A 15,524-nucleotide genomic window follows, 5' to 3' on the forward strand; every position below is an offset into this window, starting at 1 on the left:
CCAGGTCAACAAGTTAGGAAGATAGGAAGAACTCTTTGGTCGAGTCTTGTTAGTGCCTTCTTAATGCCCAAGGAATAATAAAGAATTTCCTACTTCTCTCTAATGTCTAATAAGAATTGGACAAATGGCCTGGTCAAAATCAAAGTGTCTGGTAAATGGATAATTATGTGGCAAGGGGAGTTGAATTTCAGTGTTTTCTCTAGGCTGTGTGTGTGTGTGTGTGTGTGTGTGTGTGTGTGTGTGTGCGCGCCCTTTGACCAGCTAAGTATGATTAGAAATCTCTAAAAACCTGTTGGATTAATTCAATTCATTATAAGTCACATCAGCAAATTGAGTATAGGCAAATATATTCCAATATAAACTCTTTAGCGTCTCTTGGCCTTTCAGAAGGCCTCTGCCAACACCACATCCAGCCTCCACTCTAACAAACCAACATTCTCTTGGCCCAGCCCTGCCATCAGATTTTCTCACTTACTCCTGGGCTGTCTGAATTCAGAGTAGGAAACTTGGACTCAGCTCTGCTTTTGACTCCAGGTGTGATATTGGGGAAGATACTTAACTTCTCCAGTTTAATCTCAGTTCCTTCATCTGTAAAATGAAGGGGGTTGGTATAGACCAGTGGATCCCCAACTGACAGTGCATTCAAATTATGTGAGAAAATTGTTAAAATATACATGCTAAGGTCCTCCCTAATCTAGTAAATCAGAATCTCTGCAGTAAATCCTGTGAATCTATATTTTTAATAAGCTCCCCATAGGATAGTGATACAAAGTGATACCACTAGAACAGCTCCCCAAGTTTTTCTGCATCTGTCTTTCAGTCTTTCTATGTCTCTTTAGTATAACTGAATAGAATTTACTTTACCCTGTATTTGAGCACACATAGGTGTAAATGTCAATTTGTTTCATATGTAAACAGGACTTGACCACCCAGCTCACCTTTTCTGAATAATACCATAGTAATTTCTACAAATAGAAGTTGATACAAACAATTTAGATAACTCCACTGACAAATAAGAGTTTGGATTTTGCCTGGCCGGCATGGCTCAGTGGTTGAACATCGGCCTACATCCATGAGATCAAAGTTTGATTTCCGGTCAGGGCACATGCCCGGGTTGTGGGCTCGATCCCCAGCAGGGGCAGGGCAGGAGGCAGCTGATCAATGACTCTCTTCTCTCCCTCTCTCTTCCTCTCTCTGAAATCAATAAAAATATATTTTTAAAAAAAAGAGTCTGGATTTTTAATAATATTAGTAAGTACCTCATTGGTGGTTCCAGAGCTTAACTGCATCTGAAATAGGCTAGCCAGGCCTCTCTTGAGATTTTCTATGGCCACTGGCTCATTTTCATATGAGTAGAAGTTTTTGACCTAAGGGGGAAAAAGGACAAATGTAAATGAAGCAAAAATGCATTGTTTATCATACTTGGTTAAATAAGTGGAAGAAAAGGTTCAGATTCTTAGACCTCTAAATTCTGGGAGAAAAAGATCTGTGACTGGGATTTCTTTTGTTGTGAAAAGAAACTATTTAAATTTCTAAGAAGCTAGACCATCAGAATATGAACTTGCAAGAGATTGATAATGAAGGCTCTGAACACCACAAGCATAGCATAGCGGAAGGAAAGAGAATGCAGATACAGGCTGGGATTTCTGTGAAAACAAGGGGTGCCCAAGGAAGAAGAATCAGGAACATTCTCTTTGAACATGTCAACATATTCTCTACTCATAATTCTGCTTAAAACAAAAACTAACCAAGGTTAAAATAACAGCAAAAAAATAGGTTTTTAGAAGAGAATGGCAATCACCGCTCTTGAGACAACTGAGAGAGCACAGCCACCAAGAGCTATGATAAGGGCCAGACAGAGCCATAATACCCATGGGCAAAATTCCACAGGGCTGAGTTTCTCTGCCTGGCCCTGCACAGCATTTACATTGGCCTTCAGAATAAGCAGATGTAGAAGGTTGGAAAATCTCAGGCTGAGACTGTTGTTACTGCATGGCCTGCTCCAGGCCCTGCTTTGAGTTTCCCTTTAGAAGGCAGGGAAAAGAGCGTGGCATGAGGAGAGGGACTGTGATTTGGCTGCAGTAGTGAATGGCTTACTTAGCTTTGTTTCATCCTTGATATTATAGGCATGGGGGTGATGACAATGTCTCATACCATTTCAATAATTTAGCTCATGTTTAAGAAACAAGGATAGAAATACAAAGAAAACTTTCTGAAAACCAGGCTGTCATTTTTCACCCTGTATTTACTCCAAACATTTCACAGTATTTAGAACTAGAGGATGGATATAGCTTCCCTGTAAAAATTCCCAAGGTCTATGGCAATTATAGTTGAGAGCTTCTACTAAATATATCCTGAATACCTTCCTATTTTTCTTTAAAGCCAACCATGACTTCTCAAGTGAAATGAATCCAATCTGAACAATTCAGCCTATGTGAAAATCTCCATAATTTAGAAGAGAATATTTTGCCTGAATTAGCCAAACAAGTGCCTCAAATCTCTGTTATTTTCTACATATACTCCACCTAGTGACAGATTTACTAGGTACTTTATCTGACTAATAATCAATTTTAGACATTACAATGGACAAACCTCTAAGTGTGGGGATTGTGTTTGTCCAGGTTAAAAGGAAACTGGAATAGTGACCTCGGTGTCTGAAAATCTGTGGTATCATATTCTCAAACAAATCACTGACAATTTCTTGGACCCAAGCTGAGTTTCTGATGTTCTATTTTGTAAATGGACCTTTTTTTATTTTTAAGAATTATAGTGCAACTTCCTTTTCAAATGTTTCAGAGTATGATATCGCCAGATATCATGACTACTATAGGTTCATAACTGGATTGTTTGAGCCCAGATACAGTCAGAGGGCTCATTGGGTGGCAATGCTCACACGCCTATGGCCTGAGTCTTAAATACTTTAGAAAGCAAGAGGAGCCATTAAGTGGGAAAAGTACTTTTACTTGTCATCAGTAGCCTCACTTTCATTCCAGGCTAAAAAATGTGCCTGAACTATTTATAAAGTTTGACCTAAAATTCCAGGAAACCCAGTTCTCAGATTTAATCTCTGGACTATGCATAAGGTTAAGTGCTCTTCTGTTACTAACCCCCTTCTGTGTATCAAGATTTGATCTTGACCGCTACCTCCCTAATAAAATGGTGTTGCAGACATTTTTATTTTCCTGGAAGGCTAAATGATGTAAACTGTGAGACATAGAGAGTATTTTTTTAATTCTTTCTTTTACTTTTTATTACTACATAAGTGGTCAAGTCTCTTTTTCCTTGTCTGACTGCTACTTTGGGGGCCTAAATTCTGTTCTCTTAGTGCAGACCACTGAGGACTAAACAGACAGCACTGGTATCCACACTAGCTAAATGTCAAAACTATCAGAATTAAGCAGGTTTTGATAATTTTAAAAAAAGTAATTAAGTTAGAACTTTGCAGTTCAATCCATGTGGCTATCACAGCAGTAATCTTACATTTATTATTTCACAGCAGGAACTAAGCAGGTTTTATTATATTCAGGCCATAAAACTGATTTCTCCACTCAGTTTTGAAATGAGCTCTGAGTATCTGAGAGCACAGGACTCTTATCTAAATTCACAGTCCCCAGAGCTTCCAGAGGGCAGCAGTGGCACAGTCTAGTGACAAACTAAGTCTTTAACCCAAGGAAACCAAATATGGGGGTCTGGGGAGGAGATGAAGTGCCTCTCCCTGACAAATTTTGAGGGTCAGTTTTCCCTTGGAATCAGTAAGGATTATTCATATTTTTTTCTTAGGGGAAAAAAATGCTTCTGTACATCCCTTTAATTTATACATTCTTTAAAAATAAAAGAAAGCAAAATTCTACTAATTGGCTAACCAGCAAACATTTTAAAAAAGGACCCCAGGAAACAGAGGTTAGTCATTTTATTTTTTCTACTTAGCTGGAGTTACGTCTCTAAACATATCTTTGATATATATCTAAGATGGAGCATAAGTAGGAAACAGCACATTGGAAAATGGACAAGTGAAGAAGTATATGAAGAATTAGATTTTCAAGGTGTCAATTTATTTGAGAGGCTCAATGTGTGTACAGGAGCCACACTGCTAGTTTCAGAGAGCTAGTCGATGCCTAGAAACAGCACAAAATAAAGGGCCAACTCAGCAGCCACGTGATTAATTTAATCAATACTGACAGCAAAAACCAGAAATGGAAATTTGGTAATTATCCAGTTCACTGGATTAGCATTTCAGGCAAAGAAAAAATCCGTGCTATAACTTGAGATATCTTTTGCTTATCACTGTTAATCAAGTTAACCAGAAAACTATCATATTTCCAACTTCATTTATGATTTGTAGACAAAACTAGAGTCATGCCCAAACACTTACGTAGATGAGATGACTGGGCATGAAAAAAAGATGTGCAAAAAATATGTATCTAAGTATTTTAATCAGCTCTCTTTTATTTTTTATTTTTTTTATTTATCTTTATTGTTAAAAGTATTACAGATGTCTCCCTCTTTTCCCGCATTGGTCCCCTCCACCCCGAATCCACCCCACCCCCAGGATTCTCTTATATAATGTCAACATGAGAGCTTAAAACAGGGGGCTCAGGAAAGACAAAAAATACATACTAAGGAGCATCCTTGAAATCACAGAAATTTCAGAGAGTAAGATTTAATTTGAGCCTGGGGTAGAAAGTACTCTTTAAGAAAACTGTCAATCAACAGTTCAATCTTCCCTTTCACAATTTCTCTCATAGTAAGCTGAAGCGAGAATTTAAAATAATGATCTTTCTGACAGTGATGTGACTGAAAATTTCACATAGCTTCCTCGTCTTCAGGGTCATGGGTTTTTCTCCCCCCGGTAAGTACTTTATTGTTATAATTGAAAGATAGCACAATGTACTTTAACCTGTGGCTACAGTAAATCATCCCAAGTCATAGCTCCTACAGAACTGGCATGGTGGAATCACTGGAATAATGATGTGGCAGCTCCATCCCAGCCTTTGAACAGTGAGAGCACTGAGTTCCTTCCTGTGTGTAACGAAAGACTTTGTACTCAACTGCTATCCAAGGGGCTATAAAATGATTGGTTGTCATTAAGACTATAAAATGCAATTAATATTTTATGGGTTCAAGTGCTTTGCCACATTGGAAGGCCAGAGAAGAAAATAACAGTATTTCATATTACTAACAAAGTTGTGGTATGTGAAAATCAAGTGAGTTAATAGATACGATGAAGAATGCAATAGAAATGCTACAAATCAACAAAACAGGTGATATTTTCCCAAATGTTTTCCAGGCTAGAAGATAGTATAACACCGTGGTTCCCAGCTTAGATTCTAAAAATAGACCCTCTGCCCAGCTGGTGTAGCTAAGCGGTTGAGCATTGACCTATGATCCAGGAGATTAGGGTTCAATTTCCGGTCAGGGCACATGCCCGGGTTGCGGGCTTAATCCTCAATAAGAGGTATGTAGGAGGCAGCCGATCAATAAATCTCTCATCACTGATGTTTCTATCTCTCTCTCCCTTCCTCTCTCTGAAATCAATAAAGACATATTTAAAATAAAAATAAAAATAGACCCTCTGTTTTAAATTCCAGCTTCACCATTTGCCAGTTATGTGACCCTAGGCAAATTTCTTTACTTCTCTTAACTTTGGTTTTCTCATCTATTACAAGAGAATTGCAAAGCAGCACCTGCTTCCTAGGGCTGTCCTGAGGATAAAGGAGATAATTCATGTAATGCCTTCAGCCAGTGCAGGCTTTGAGTGCTCAGTACTTTTAGCTATTATTAAGCAAACAATAAGCTTAGCCTTGCTCAAAGTCCGACTCATTTTAGCCCCATATAACCTGGTTTGTTCATTCCTTTAATTTACAGGCATTTATTGCATTCCCAATATGAGCGAAGCACTGGGTATATAGAGATAAAGACATCATTTATGCTGCCCACAAGAAGCCTACTCTTAATGTGGATGGCAGACAAATAAAGAGAGGATTACAATGAATACACTGTGATCAATGTTTTCATAGAAATAAGCCCAGGGGAAAAGGGGGTTTGACAGAATGTTGGGAAAGCCTTCCTGGAACATCAAGTCAGTCAGTGCAAGGCATGGTTCTGGGTGCTTCTTGGAAGAAGGGAGTCAAAGGGCTCAAAGGTGAGAAGAGGGCTGGAATGTAAAGAATGGGAATTTTCTCTACGAAAACCCATAATCTAGCAATGAACACAAATGACCCAAAGAAAGTGATAAGAGCCATGAGTGAGCTACAAAGTGCTAAGAGGATGCTAAAGAGGACTGGTTATTTCCAGCTGGCTAGAATTATGTGGGCTTTATAAAAGAAAGGCCCCTGAGCAAAACCTAAGCATGGTTAAGTATTTTAACAAGTGGAGAAGGAAGAGAAGCTTTCTTGAGATGTTGATTCACATTTGGTTGTAGGAGAGGTGGCCATACAAGAATCTTTCTTGTGAGTTCATTTTTAATATTTTATATAAAAACATGCACCATGATTAGAAAAATACTGCATGTCTAAAATTTATATTTTAAAGTATTTGTTTTCATCTTTATTTTGAATCTAGAGAAATTTTAGAGATGTGTAGAGTTGTAACTATAAGGGTTCTTTTCTATTTTTTCTACTTTAGTTCCTAAAATTGAGCTTTCATCTTTATTAATGCATTTTTATGCACATCAATGTAATACCTATACTTTTCATAAACCCACATGAATTCCCTAATAATTCACTGATTACAATTGGTTCTCAATCCCAAACATATTAAGACCATTTTAATACACTAGAATCAAACCACAAGTAATGTATACTTACAAAATTATCTGAACAAATTTTCAAATAGATATTATAGTGTCTATTCATTATACATAAATTGCTTTTCAAAATCATAATTTTTAAATAATCATCAACACTACCTTAGAAATGCCATATCCTTTCAAAAGCTTCAATTTTGTACTTAAGTCAGATACTGATATTCTCATAACAAGTTAATATCACATATCTAAGTTAGATCACTTCTTTCTCATTTGTCCACTTTCTTGAATTTATTCAATCTATCTGTGAACTTCTGCATCACAATATCTTTCTAATCTTCCTTAATGCAATAAAGAATGCACCTTTAAATAATCTCTCATTAATAAACAAGTATTTGATTCAACTATGAAGATTTTTATAAAATAGGGAACACAGATGTCTAGAAAATATAAATGAATTCAATGCCTTGATTTACTTCTGAAACATTTAATTTGCAACCTGTTTATTACTTCTTGAAAAATTTCATTTACCATAAAAGTAATGACATCATAATCACCTAAGAATAGTATCTACAAAGGGGAAGAAAAATATGAAGTTGGAGAGAAAAGATGTGGGACACCCCCCCCAAAATCACTTTTACCTTCCCATGGACTAGATGAAGGAGCATAGGTCTTTGTAAAGCTTCCAAGTTTCCTTTTCTTATGATTTTGGATGGATTTTTTCCTTTGAAAATGCTCTTCTCTCCCCTCTTCTGATTCACATTTTCAACATTTACATCTTTAATCTGGAATCATGGAAAGTAACCTATTAGAAAACTTTCTATATCTGTTTTCATCAGGTTCTCTTGGAAAATAAAATGGTAAAGAAATAAATAGGGTTGGCCATAATTTCTTCTGTTGTTTTTTCAATTCATGATTCATCGGACCTAGCCATTAACTTTAAAACAATGGAGAAGGTATTCAACAATTAGGTTTTTTAATTAGGTAAAAATACCAATACTTAAAGAAATCTGTGACTTCAGGTTCATAATAATTATGACTAGAAGATCGGTCTTTTATGTCATTGTCATTCATTCATTTTGAACTGTTGTTATCTGCCCCAACTTTTCACTTCCTGTACCATCTGTTTGGAAGGAGTCCTGCCCCATTATACTTCATCTGCATATACAAAATTAAAGATGAAAAGTGTAATTACTGAACAAGAGGTACATAATATTTTCTGCAGAATACTGTTGTATTGAGAAATGGCTCAGAGATGGATGATGAAGTTTTGATCCAACTTGGAAGACACAACAGCTGTTAGAGACATCCAAAGAAGCAAAGATCACTTAATAAATATATGGCAATGACACCTCATTATAAAGTATAACAGCAACTACTTATCAGTTACAATGAAGCAAACTTTGGTTGTGTTTATCTGTTTCATATTAACATGTGAAGTATTAGCTGACTTTACTAAAGAAATCTATTGCCTTTAGGTTCTTGAAAAGTAAATATGGAATCACCATATATTAAAACTGGGAGAAACCCCAGAGACTATCTACCTTGACCTCCTTTCTCAAACCATAAATCTAAAGCATTATAATTGACCAAACACTGCCATGCAGAGAAGCACCTGGATTTTTCCTTAGAAAGAACACACAATAGATTTATTCCCTCATTGGTAATTCCACCTGCTATATCAAGGAACTCAGGAAAACTGAGAGGTCAAATTTATCTGCTCTTTCAGTTACAGTAGTCTCAATTGTTTTTCACATGATACTAATTCTAGATCCCTGACTCCCAGAAGATTTCAAATGGATTCTAGTTTAATGTGTCTATTAATACGACACATAGAACTGGACATCATACTCCAGTTACTCACCAGCATAGGCCTTTTTTTGCTTACTTCAACAATTTGGAAAGGTTCAGATTGCTTTTGATTAGCAAAAACTTCAAAACTGTAGATGTACATGTTTTGGTGATAGAAAACAAACTACATGGTTATACAACCAAGCACACTAAACAAGCACTATCAAATGGTACACTTCTCAAAGACTTTGCTGACATCTGATGTCTGCATCTCTCTGATAGAAAATGCCCACCGTGATTTGGATCAGCTGGTCATCATCACCGTCCGGATTCCTCCACAGTAAGATGACATCCACATTGGATGAAATTCGGTAACCCACACTGTCTTGGAGTTTTCCTTTGCCCTGATTAACATAAACTTCAGTGGAGTATGTGAGTTTGTACAGTCGGTCATTATTTAAAGAGAGACCAGTTGTGTGACCTGAATAAAGATAATGACACGAGTCACATATTAGTCATAAAGCATCCATCAGGCCAGGATTTTGCTGTCTTTACATGGATGCATTCCGATCTAGCAGAGTGGTGCCCAGAGGAAGTTCAGTGAATATTTGCTAAGTAAAAGACAGTTCTACTTCATCTGCTAAAATCATTGGCTTGAACAACAATAACAAAAACAATAAACAAATAAGCTTCCATTTCATAAACCTTAGTTTGTATCCCTAATCAATAATCAGATTATCTAAATATTGCCCTGGTTGAACTATAGAATATTGTTAAAGAAATGTCATTGTGTTACTTTAAATTATATAAATCTCTCCCACCACCCCAGCTTTATTAAGGTATAATATGATTTCAAGTAGAGGTTCAGCTCTGGAATTGTTTTATAAAATTAATAAAAAACATTTGTAAAGCCCGGCCAGGTGTGGCTCAGAGGTTGAGCATCGACCTAGGATCCAGGAGTTCCGGGTTCGATTCCTGGTCAGGGCACATGTCCGGGTTGCAGGCGAGGCAGCCGATCAGTGACTCTCTCATCGTTGATGTTTCTAGCTCTCTCTCTCCCCCTCCTTTCCTCTCTCTGAAATCAATAAAGATGTGTTTAAAAAAAAATTGTAAATAAATGCAATGGATCATTGCCAATGTTATTTTAGGAGTCAGAAGGCAGTTCCTTAAATTGGGTATTTTGAATATTTAAAGAATATCCCTCCAATGCAATTTACTCTGTTCATTTAATTAGTAAACTTTTAATACAAAGGTACATTTCAAGGTTACACCCATGTAAGTTTAAATTAGCTGTTTCTGAATAAAATGATGTTACATTACATAAAACCTTAGCACAGTCTTTAATCTGACAGGGGCAACTTAATGTCAAATAGTATACAATTTAACCCAAAGAAATGTATGGGAGTGGGATCAAGTCTTTCTTAGAGATGGCCTGAAGTTTACAGTTTTGCAAACTGTTTTCTTTGCATATTTTCTATCTCTAGCTCTTAGGAGGTAGTAAAAAAATATTTCAATATACATTTTTCTTCAGTGCTCATGAAGCTGTATTACCTATTTAACTATAATAGGCAACCATAACTTTTCCTCTCCTCAGGAAATATGCATATGAGGGAGGTCAGGAAAGGAGGTTGAGATGAGTAGGCTAGAAGTAAGACAGTTGAGAAAAACAGTAAAATTACTTTGCAGAGTCAAAATATTAAGAAAACCTGTGAAAATTCTTTACCATCTACTATTTCTATCACCTACCACAGCACCTACTGTCCAGAGGGAAAAATGGTCAAAATATATTCTCTAATAAACTAAGAGTTTTATGTTCATTAATATACAGAGTGTCCCAAAAATGTATACACACTTTAACAGCTAATAGCTCAATTTTGAAAATGAAATGTATTTTAATAAACACTGCCTTTATAATTTTTCAAAAGTGTGTGTATACATTTTTGGGGACACCTATATTTAATCCTCACAAAAACTTAATGGGGTAGGTATCATTATTAATCCCATTTCACAGATAAGGAAACTGAGGGGCACAGAGACTATACAATGTCACCCAGATAGTTAGTGGTGTTGTCAGGATGTGAACCCAGGCTGTCTGACTTTAGAGATCATGCTCTTATCTGTACCATATACATCTACACCTTTAGGTTGAACTCTTCTCTATTTCTAGGGAGTGAGCTGGAATTCATTCATGCATTCATTCATTCATTCATTCATGCATGCATGCATGCATTCATTCACTCAACAAGAATGTACTGAGCACCCACTGGGTGGTGGGCACCTTTCTAGACTCTGGGGCTATACCAGTTAACAAGTAGACAAAATGTCTACCTTTGTAGAGTTCATGAGGAAGAGATGGGCAATAAGCTTACATACTTATATACGTATATAAAGAAAAATGGAACAGAAAATGGAATGGAGATGCTGAGAGAGAGACTTCTGTGAGATGGTAATATTCTGGGCAAAGGCTTTAGGCTAGCCACATGGATATCAGTGGAAAGGCATCCCTACAGAAGGAATAGCAAGTTCAAACGCTCTGAGGAGAGTTCATGCAGGTACAATGGAGGAACAGCAGGGAGGCCAAAAAGGCTGGAGTTAAGGGAAAGACAGCAGAAGGAGGTGAGGTCAAATAGGTACCTAGGGTAGCAGGGAGACCTGGGGGGGCCTCTGCATAGACTTAGAATTTGACTCTAAGTAGATGTGTGGTAAAGTTGTACGACTGGACAAACCTTCAAAGAAAGGGGATAAGGAACCGAGAACTAGGAATCTGGAAAAGCCAGGAGAAGGAAGTGTGGAGGTGGGTATCCAAGCATATGAACACAGAAACAGACTGTGTCCAAGCAACAAGCCAGGCAGAATCTCAGGTATGAGATACAGAAGGCAGAAAAGGTCAGGAAAAGCCTTGAAGGAGATGAATGAAGTATGCGACTCCCTAGCCTCCCCTACCTCCACTTCTTTTATATTTTAACTAAGGACACTGTTGCAGGTTCAAACATTGGTTTTGTGGCCAGGAAAGATATTTTGGCCCAAGAGGTCTTATTTTAATGACACCTGTCGAATTCCAAATAAGGCATAAAGGAAATAAATGTTTTCTTATCTAATCCTCACAGTAATTCTGTTTTTTTTGTGTGTGTTTTTTTTTTAAATATGTCTTTATTGATTTCAGAGAGGGGAAAGGAGAGGGAGAGAGAGAGACAGAAACATCAATGATGAGAGAGTCATTGACCGAGCCCACAACCCAGGCATGTGCCCTGACCACGAATCGAACCCCGATGGCCTGGATCCTAGGTCGACTATCAACAGCTAAGCCACGCCCGGCCGGGCCTCACAGTAATTCTGAAAGATAAGCATTATATGACAGCCAAAAGGAGCTGACTCTGCTCTGCGTTCAACTCAACATACAGATACAATGAGGAAATTGACAATATTTATTGAGATCCAAGTTTTGTGGACTACATGAAGGTGTCTTCTGATTGTTACTGCGAAAAGTTTGTAGAAAGGGAGGCTCCCTTAAATTCTGAAGCTTTCCAAACTATCATGTTGACCATTTTTTCTTACTTTTACTTTACTGGTCAATAGAATGTGAAAAGGGATCACATGTAATAGATCAGTTTTTGACTATGACTCAGAAGAGATAAATCACAGGAAAGAACAAGCCTTGTTCTCCTAGAACTTTTTCCTACCTCTTTCAACAGGAGATAAACCTAAAATGGTTCAAGCAATAAGTGCATTGTGCTGTAGTGTTGTCCCTGTTACCCTCTCCTCTTTGATAAATATTTCTCTGTTTATTTGTTCAGAGATCCGGCAACACTGGGCAATACGGATATGTTCTACTTATATTGTTGACTTAACTTCTTACTTAAGGTGTTGCTCTTTAGAGTATGCAAAATGGCATTTTTTGAAGCTGAGATTAGCTAAACACAGATGAGAGAGTCAGTGCCTCTTCAATGTTCCCCTTCAAGTGCATCTAGAATTTTCAAGTGCCTTAAAAGCAACAAAACTTAGTTTCAAACCTTTTAGGAAATATCTCAAAATACTCATTTATTAAACTTAGATGAATACAGTAGCATAATATAATTGGTTTAAGCAAGAACACAAAGTAGAAATAAAGGTGAGGTTTGAAGAGACATGCAATAGTGATAAGGGTAGGTCATGGGATTCAGGATTCCAACAGAAAACTGTAAGGCTGGAAGTAAGAGTAGGATGAAGGATAAGGAGAGGAAAATGGAAGATGATTAATGTGCATGAATTAAAAGTATGGGTAAGGTCAGGGACTAAGAGAAAGACCAGATGTGAAGAAATAGTTCAGGTTTAGAGTGACGAGATTAAATAGAAAGTTTACGTGTGGGTTATCGAAAGTAAAAGTACTATAAAGAAAACCCGAGGCAAGCACTGAGAATAGATCCACCATTACAAAAAGTGATTCAGAAGTAGGGAAACTGGAGTTTTCAGAATGTTCACACTCAGCATCTCTCTTCTAAAGAGACCCTCTTTCATTTTAACCTGAATCCCCTCCTCTATTCCCCTCACAGTCCGTCCAACCTGCACTCAAAATCCACCCAAATCTGGGGATTTGCTGAACAGTTGCAATGACAATTAAATCTGAGATGAGTTTTGAGGTGATGCATGGGATCCCAAAAATTTATAATGGTATGATTTTAAAGTAAATTCTTCACAAGTAGTTTGCTTGTTAAATGTAAATCACTACAGGGAGCAAGGAATTTATTATTAAATCATAGTACTATAATACAAAAGGTTATCACATCTAGGTAGAGAGAGAGCTGTCAAGGCCTGTACTTTTTATTTATGGTATTTGGCATAAGCAGCTTGTACCATGAAGCTAATGACACTTAAGATTTGGGGAACTCACTTGCCCAGGTTCATTTCAAGATCTTGGAAGTACCTCAGCAATGTGTACACATGCCATATCTTTTTTTTTAGTAACATTTGCAAAAGTAGGATATTTTTGCAATCTTTTCTCAAAGACGGCCCCTAAGTTGCATATCTTCAGGTTCTAAAAATCTGGATTTACCACTGAACTTGTATACAATTTGTAGCTCTCTGTCATCTCTTAAACCTGTATGTTATTGTTGCCTGTGTGTATTTTTAAATCTTTATAAGTGCACGTATTTGAAAATATCAAGTTATCCAATTTTCTTATTTACTAGGTGGGAGGAAAAGAGAAACCCACAATAACTACTATATCTCAATTATTTTTCTCAAAATAATCATGGTATTAGGTTTGATATTATGTTGTAAAAACCACTCATACTTCAAATACACAAGAGTTTACTTGACAGATAATAAAACAATAAGCTCAAATTCTTAGATATAATTTACAAACCTTTACTTTTTTCTCAAAAAATTTTTTTCATCCAAGTAAGGACGTATCTCTAAATACCAAACATATTAGAAACTGGTGAGAAATACTGTCTTTAGTTCAAGAACATAAAGTGTCACTTGCTTATGTGAAATAATTTAAATTTAGCCCTCCATTTATTGTTCCAATAACAAAGATTGTCTTTTCCTCATGAGGAAATTTTCCATATAAAAAAATCTTGAGAAAAATTTTATCATCAAAAGCCACAGTTGTCCCAAAAGTGTTTTCGAAGTTTACAAATGAACTGTTTTATACCAATTACTTAGAGTACATAGTTATTAAAATTGAACCTTATCAAGCTAAGTTGTGTGTCAGGCCAATTAGTTTTGACAGTGCACCCTCTTAAGAGACTCTAAAAAAGTGATAATTTCACAGGCCTAATATTTAGAAATCCAAGGAGTTTATGAACTAGCTGATTTAAAACAAGATTCTATATTAATACAATTCATACTTCTCTTTGAAACTAAAGGTCATGCTCTTTTTCTCTCAAGGGTATCAATGCATAGGTGTTTTTAAAAATCAATTTTATCTTGAAGCAGAAATGATAGCTAGCAACATCATTCTTCCAAAAATAATAGGTCCTCTTTCTTAAACCTGTATCATGTAGTTTTATTTTCTGTAATCCACCAACTATGATAATCCTATCACTTCTAAAGAGTAATGAAATTAAATACATGCTTTAGCATTTCATTCACAATTCTTTGGTAAATCGCATGCTTTTTCATTGGGTCTAATTCTTCTTGATGTCACATTGCTAAGCAACTAGAAGGAAATTTAAGAAGTGGTGTATTTTAAATCCTCTTTTACAATTCAAATGAAGGAGCTGCATTCAGTGAGCGACCAACAGCAGCAGGTAACAACAGCTGGCATCTTTCTTCTCCCTTTTAAAAACCGACCATGAATGAGAAATTGAAGCAAGCAGCACACTAATCTGAAGAACTGAAACTAAAAGGGACCTCTGTTTTCTTAATGTATGGAGGAATTTGAATTTGGTTTTCATTCTAACCCAGTTATGCCTTCACAAACACCCCATAGTTACATGGTTTTGAAGATGGTTTAGTTAGAAACTCTTTCTCTATTCACACATAGACACACACTCACACACACACACACTTTCCCCTCAATGATTAAAATTAAAGTTTAGTAAAAGGCAACACAAACTTACCTTTAACAGAAGCTGAATATGAGGAAATGAAGCAGAGAAAAAGCACAGCAAGAAGAATCATATTGACTAGCCACCCTTTCATGCATCCAGTACCCAGCAAGGAGTAGCTAAGAAGTGGACTCTTCTGATGGCCGCAAGGGAACGTCCCTCCTTAGAACCTGCAATGATAATGTTTATCTCTGGGGAAAGGTCAGATTCCAAACTCCAAAATCAGGACCTAAGTTCACCAAAGGGCTCACTATTAATGATTAAACATAGGTGGGCTGTAGTTTTCAGCCTGTTTTTTTTTCCACTCTAATTTTTTTACTCAATAAGGAAGATCAAGAAAATTTTCGCTTTTGAAAGGAAAACCAAACCAGTCTATTTTCTTGTAAGTTCAGAAATACTTAGGCACATTTGAGAAAAAATTGTGGTGGTACTTTTCTGCTCAATAATTATCATCATGC

General features: G+C 36.6%; 1 protein-coding gene across 3 annotated transcripts in view; it reads right to left on the reverse strand.

Moving 5' to 3' along the window:
• The window catches only part of MTTP (microsomal triglyceride transfer protein), a 55,043-nt gene that overhangs the window by 30,851 nt on the left and 8,668 nt on the right, over window positions 1-15,524 (reverse strand). For all 3 annotated transcript variants that reach the window (XM_016223635.2, XM_016223633.2, XM_016223634.2), the window contains 4 exons: window positions 15,079-15,236; window positions 8,830-9,017; window positions 7,387-7,530; window positions 1,260-1,367 (listed from right to left, as the gene is read on the reverse strand). In XM_016223635.2, the coding sequence (XP_016079121.2) occupies window positions 1,260-1,367; window positions 7,387-7,530; window positions 8,830-9,017; window positions 15,079-15,160 (522 nt within the window). In that variant the 5' untranslated portion in view covers window positions 15,161-15,236. The remainder of the gene's footprint in view (window positions 1-1,259; window positions 1,368-7,386; window positions 7,531-8,829; window positions 9,018-15,078; window positions 15,237-15,524) is intronic.

This window comes from Miniopterus natalensis, chromosome 1 (genome assembly GCF_054644295.1).
Source record: "Miniopterus natalensis isolate mMinNat1 chromosome 1, mMinNat1.hap1, whole genome shotgun sequence".
Lineage (NCBI taxonomy): Eukaryota > Metazoa > Chordata > Mammalia > Chiroptera > Miniopteridae > Miniopterus > Miniopterus natalensis.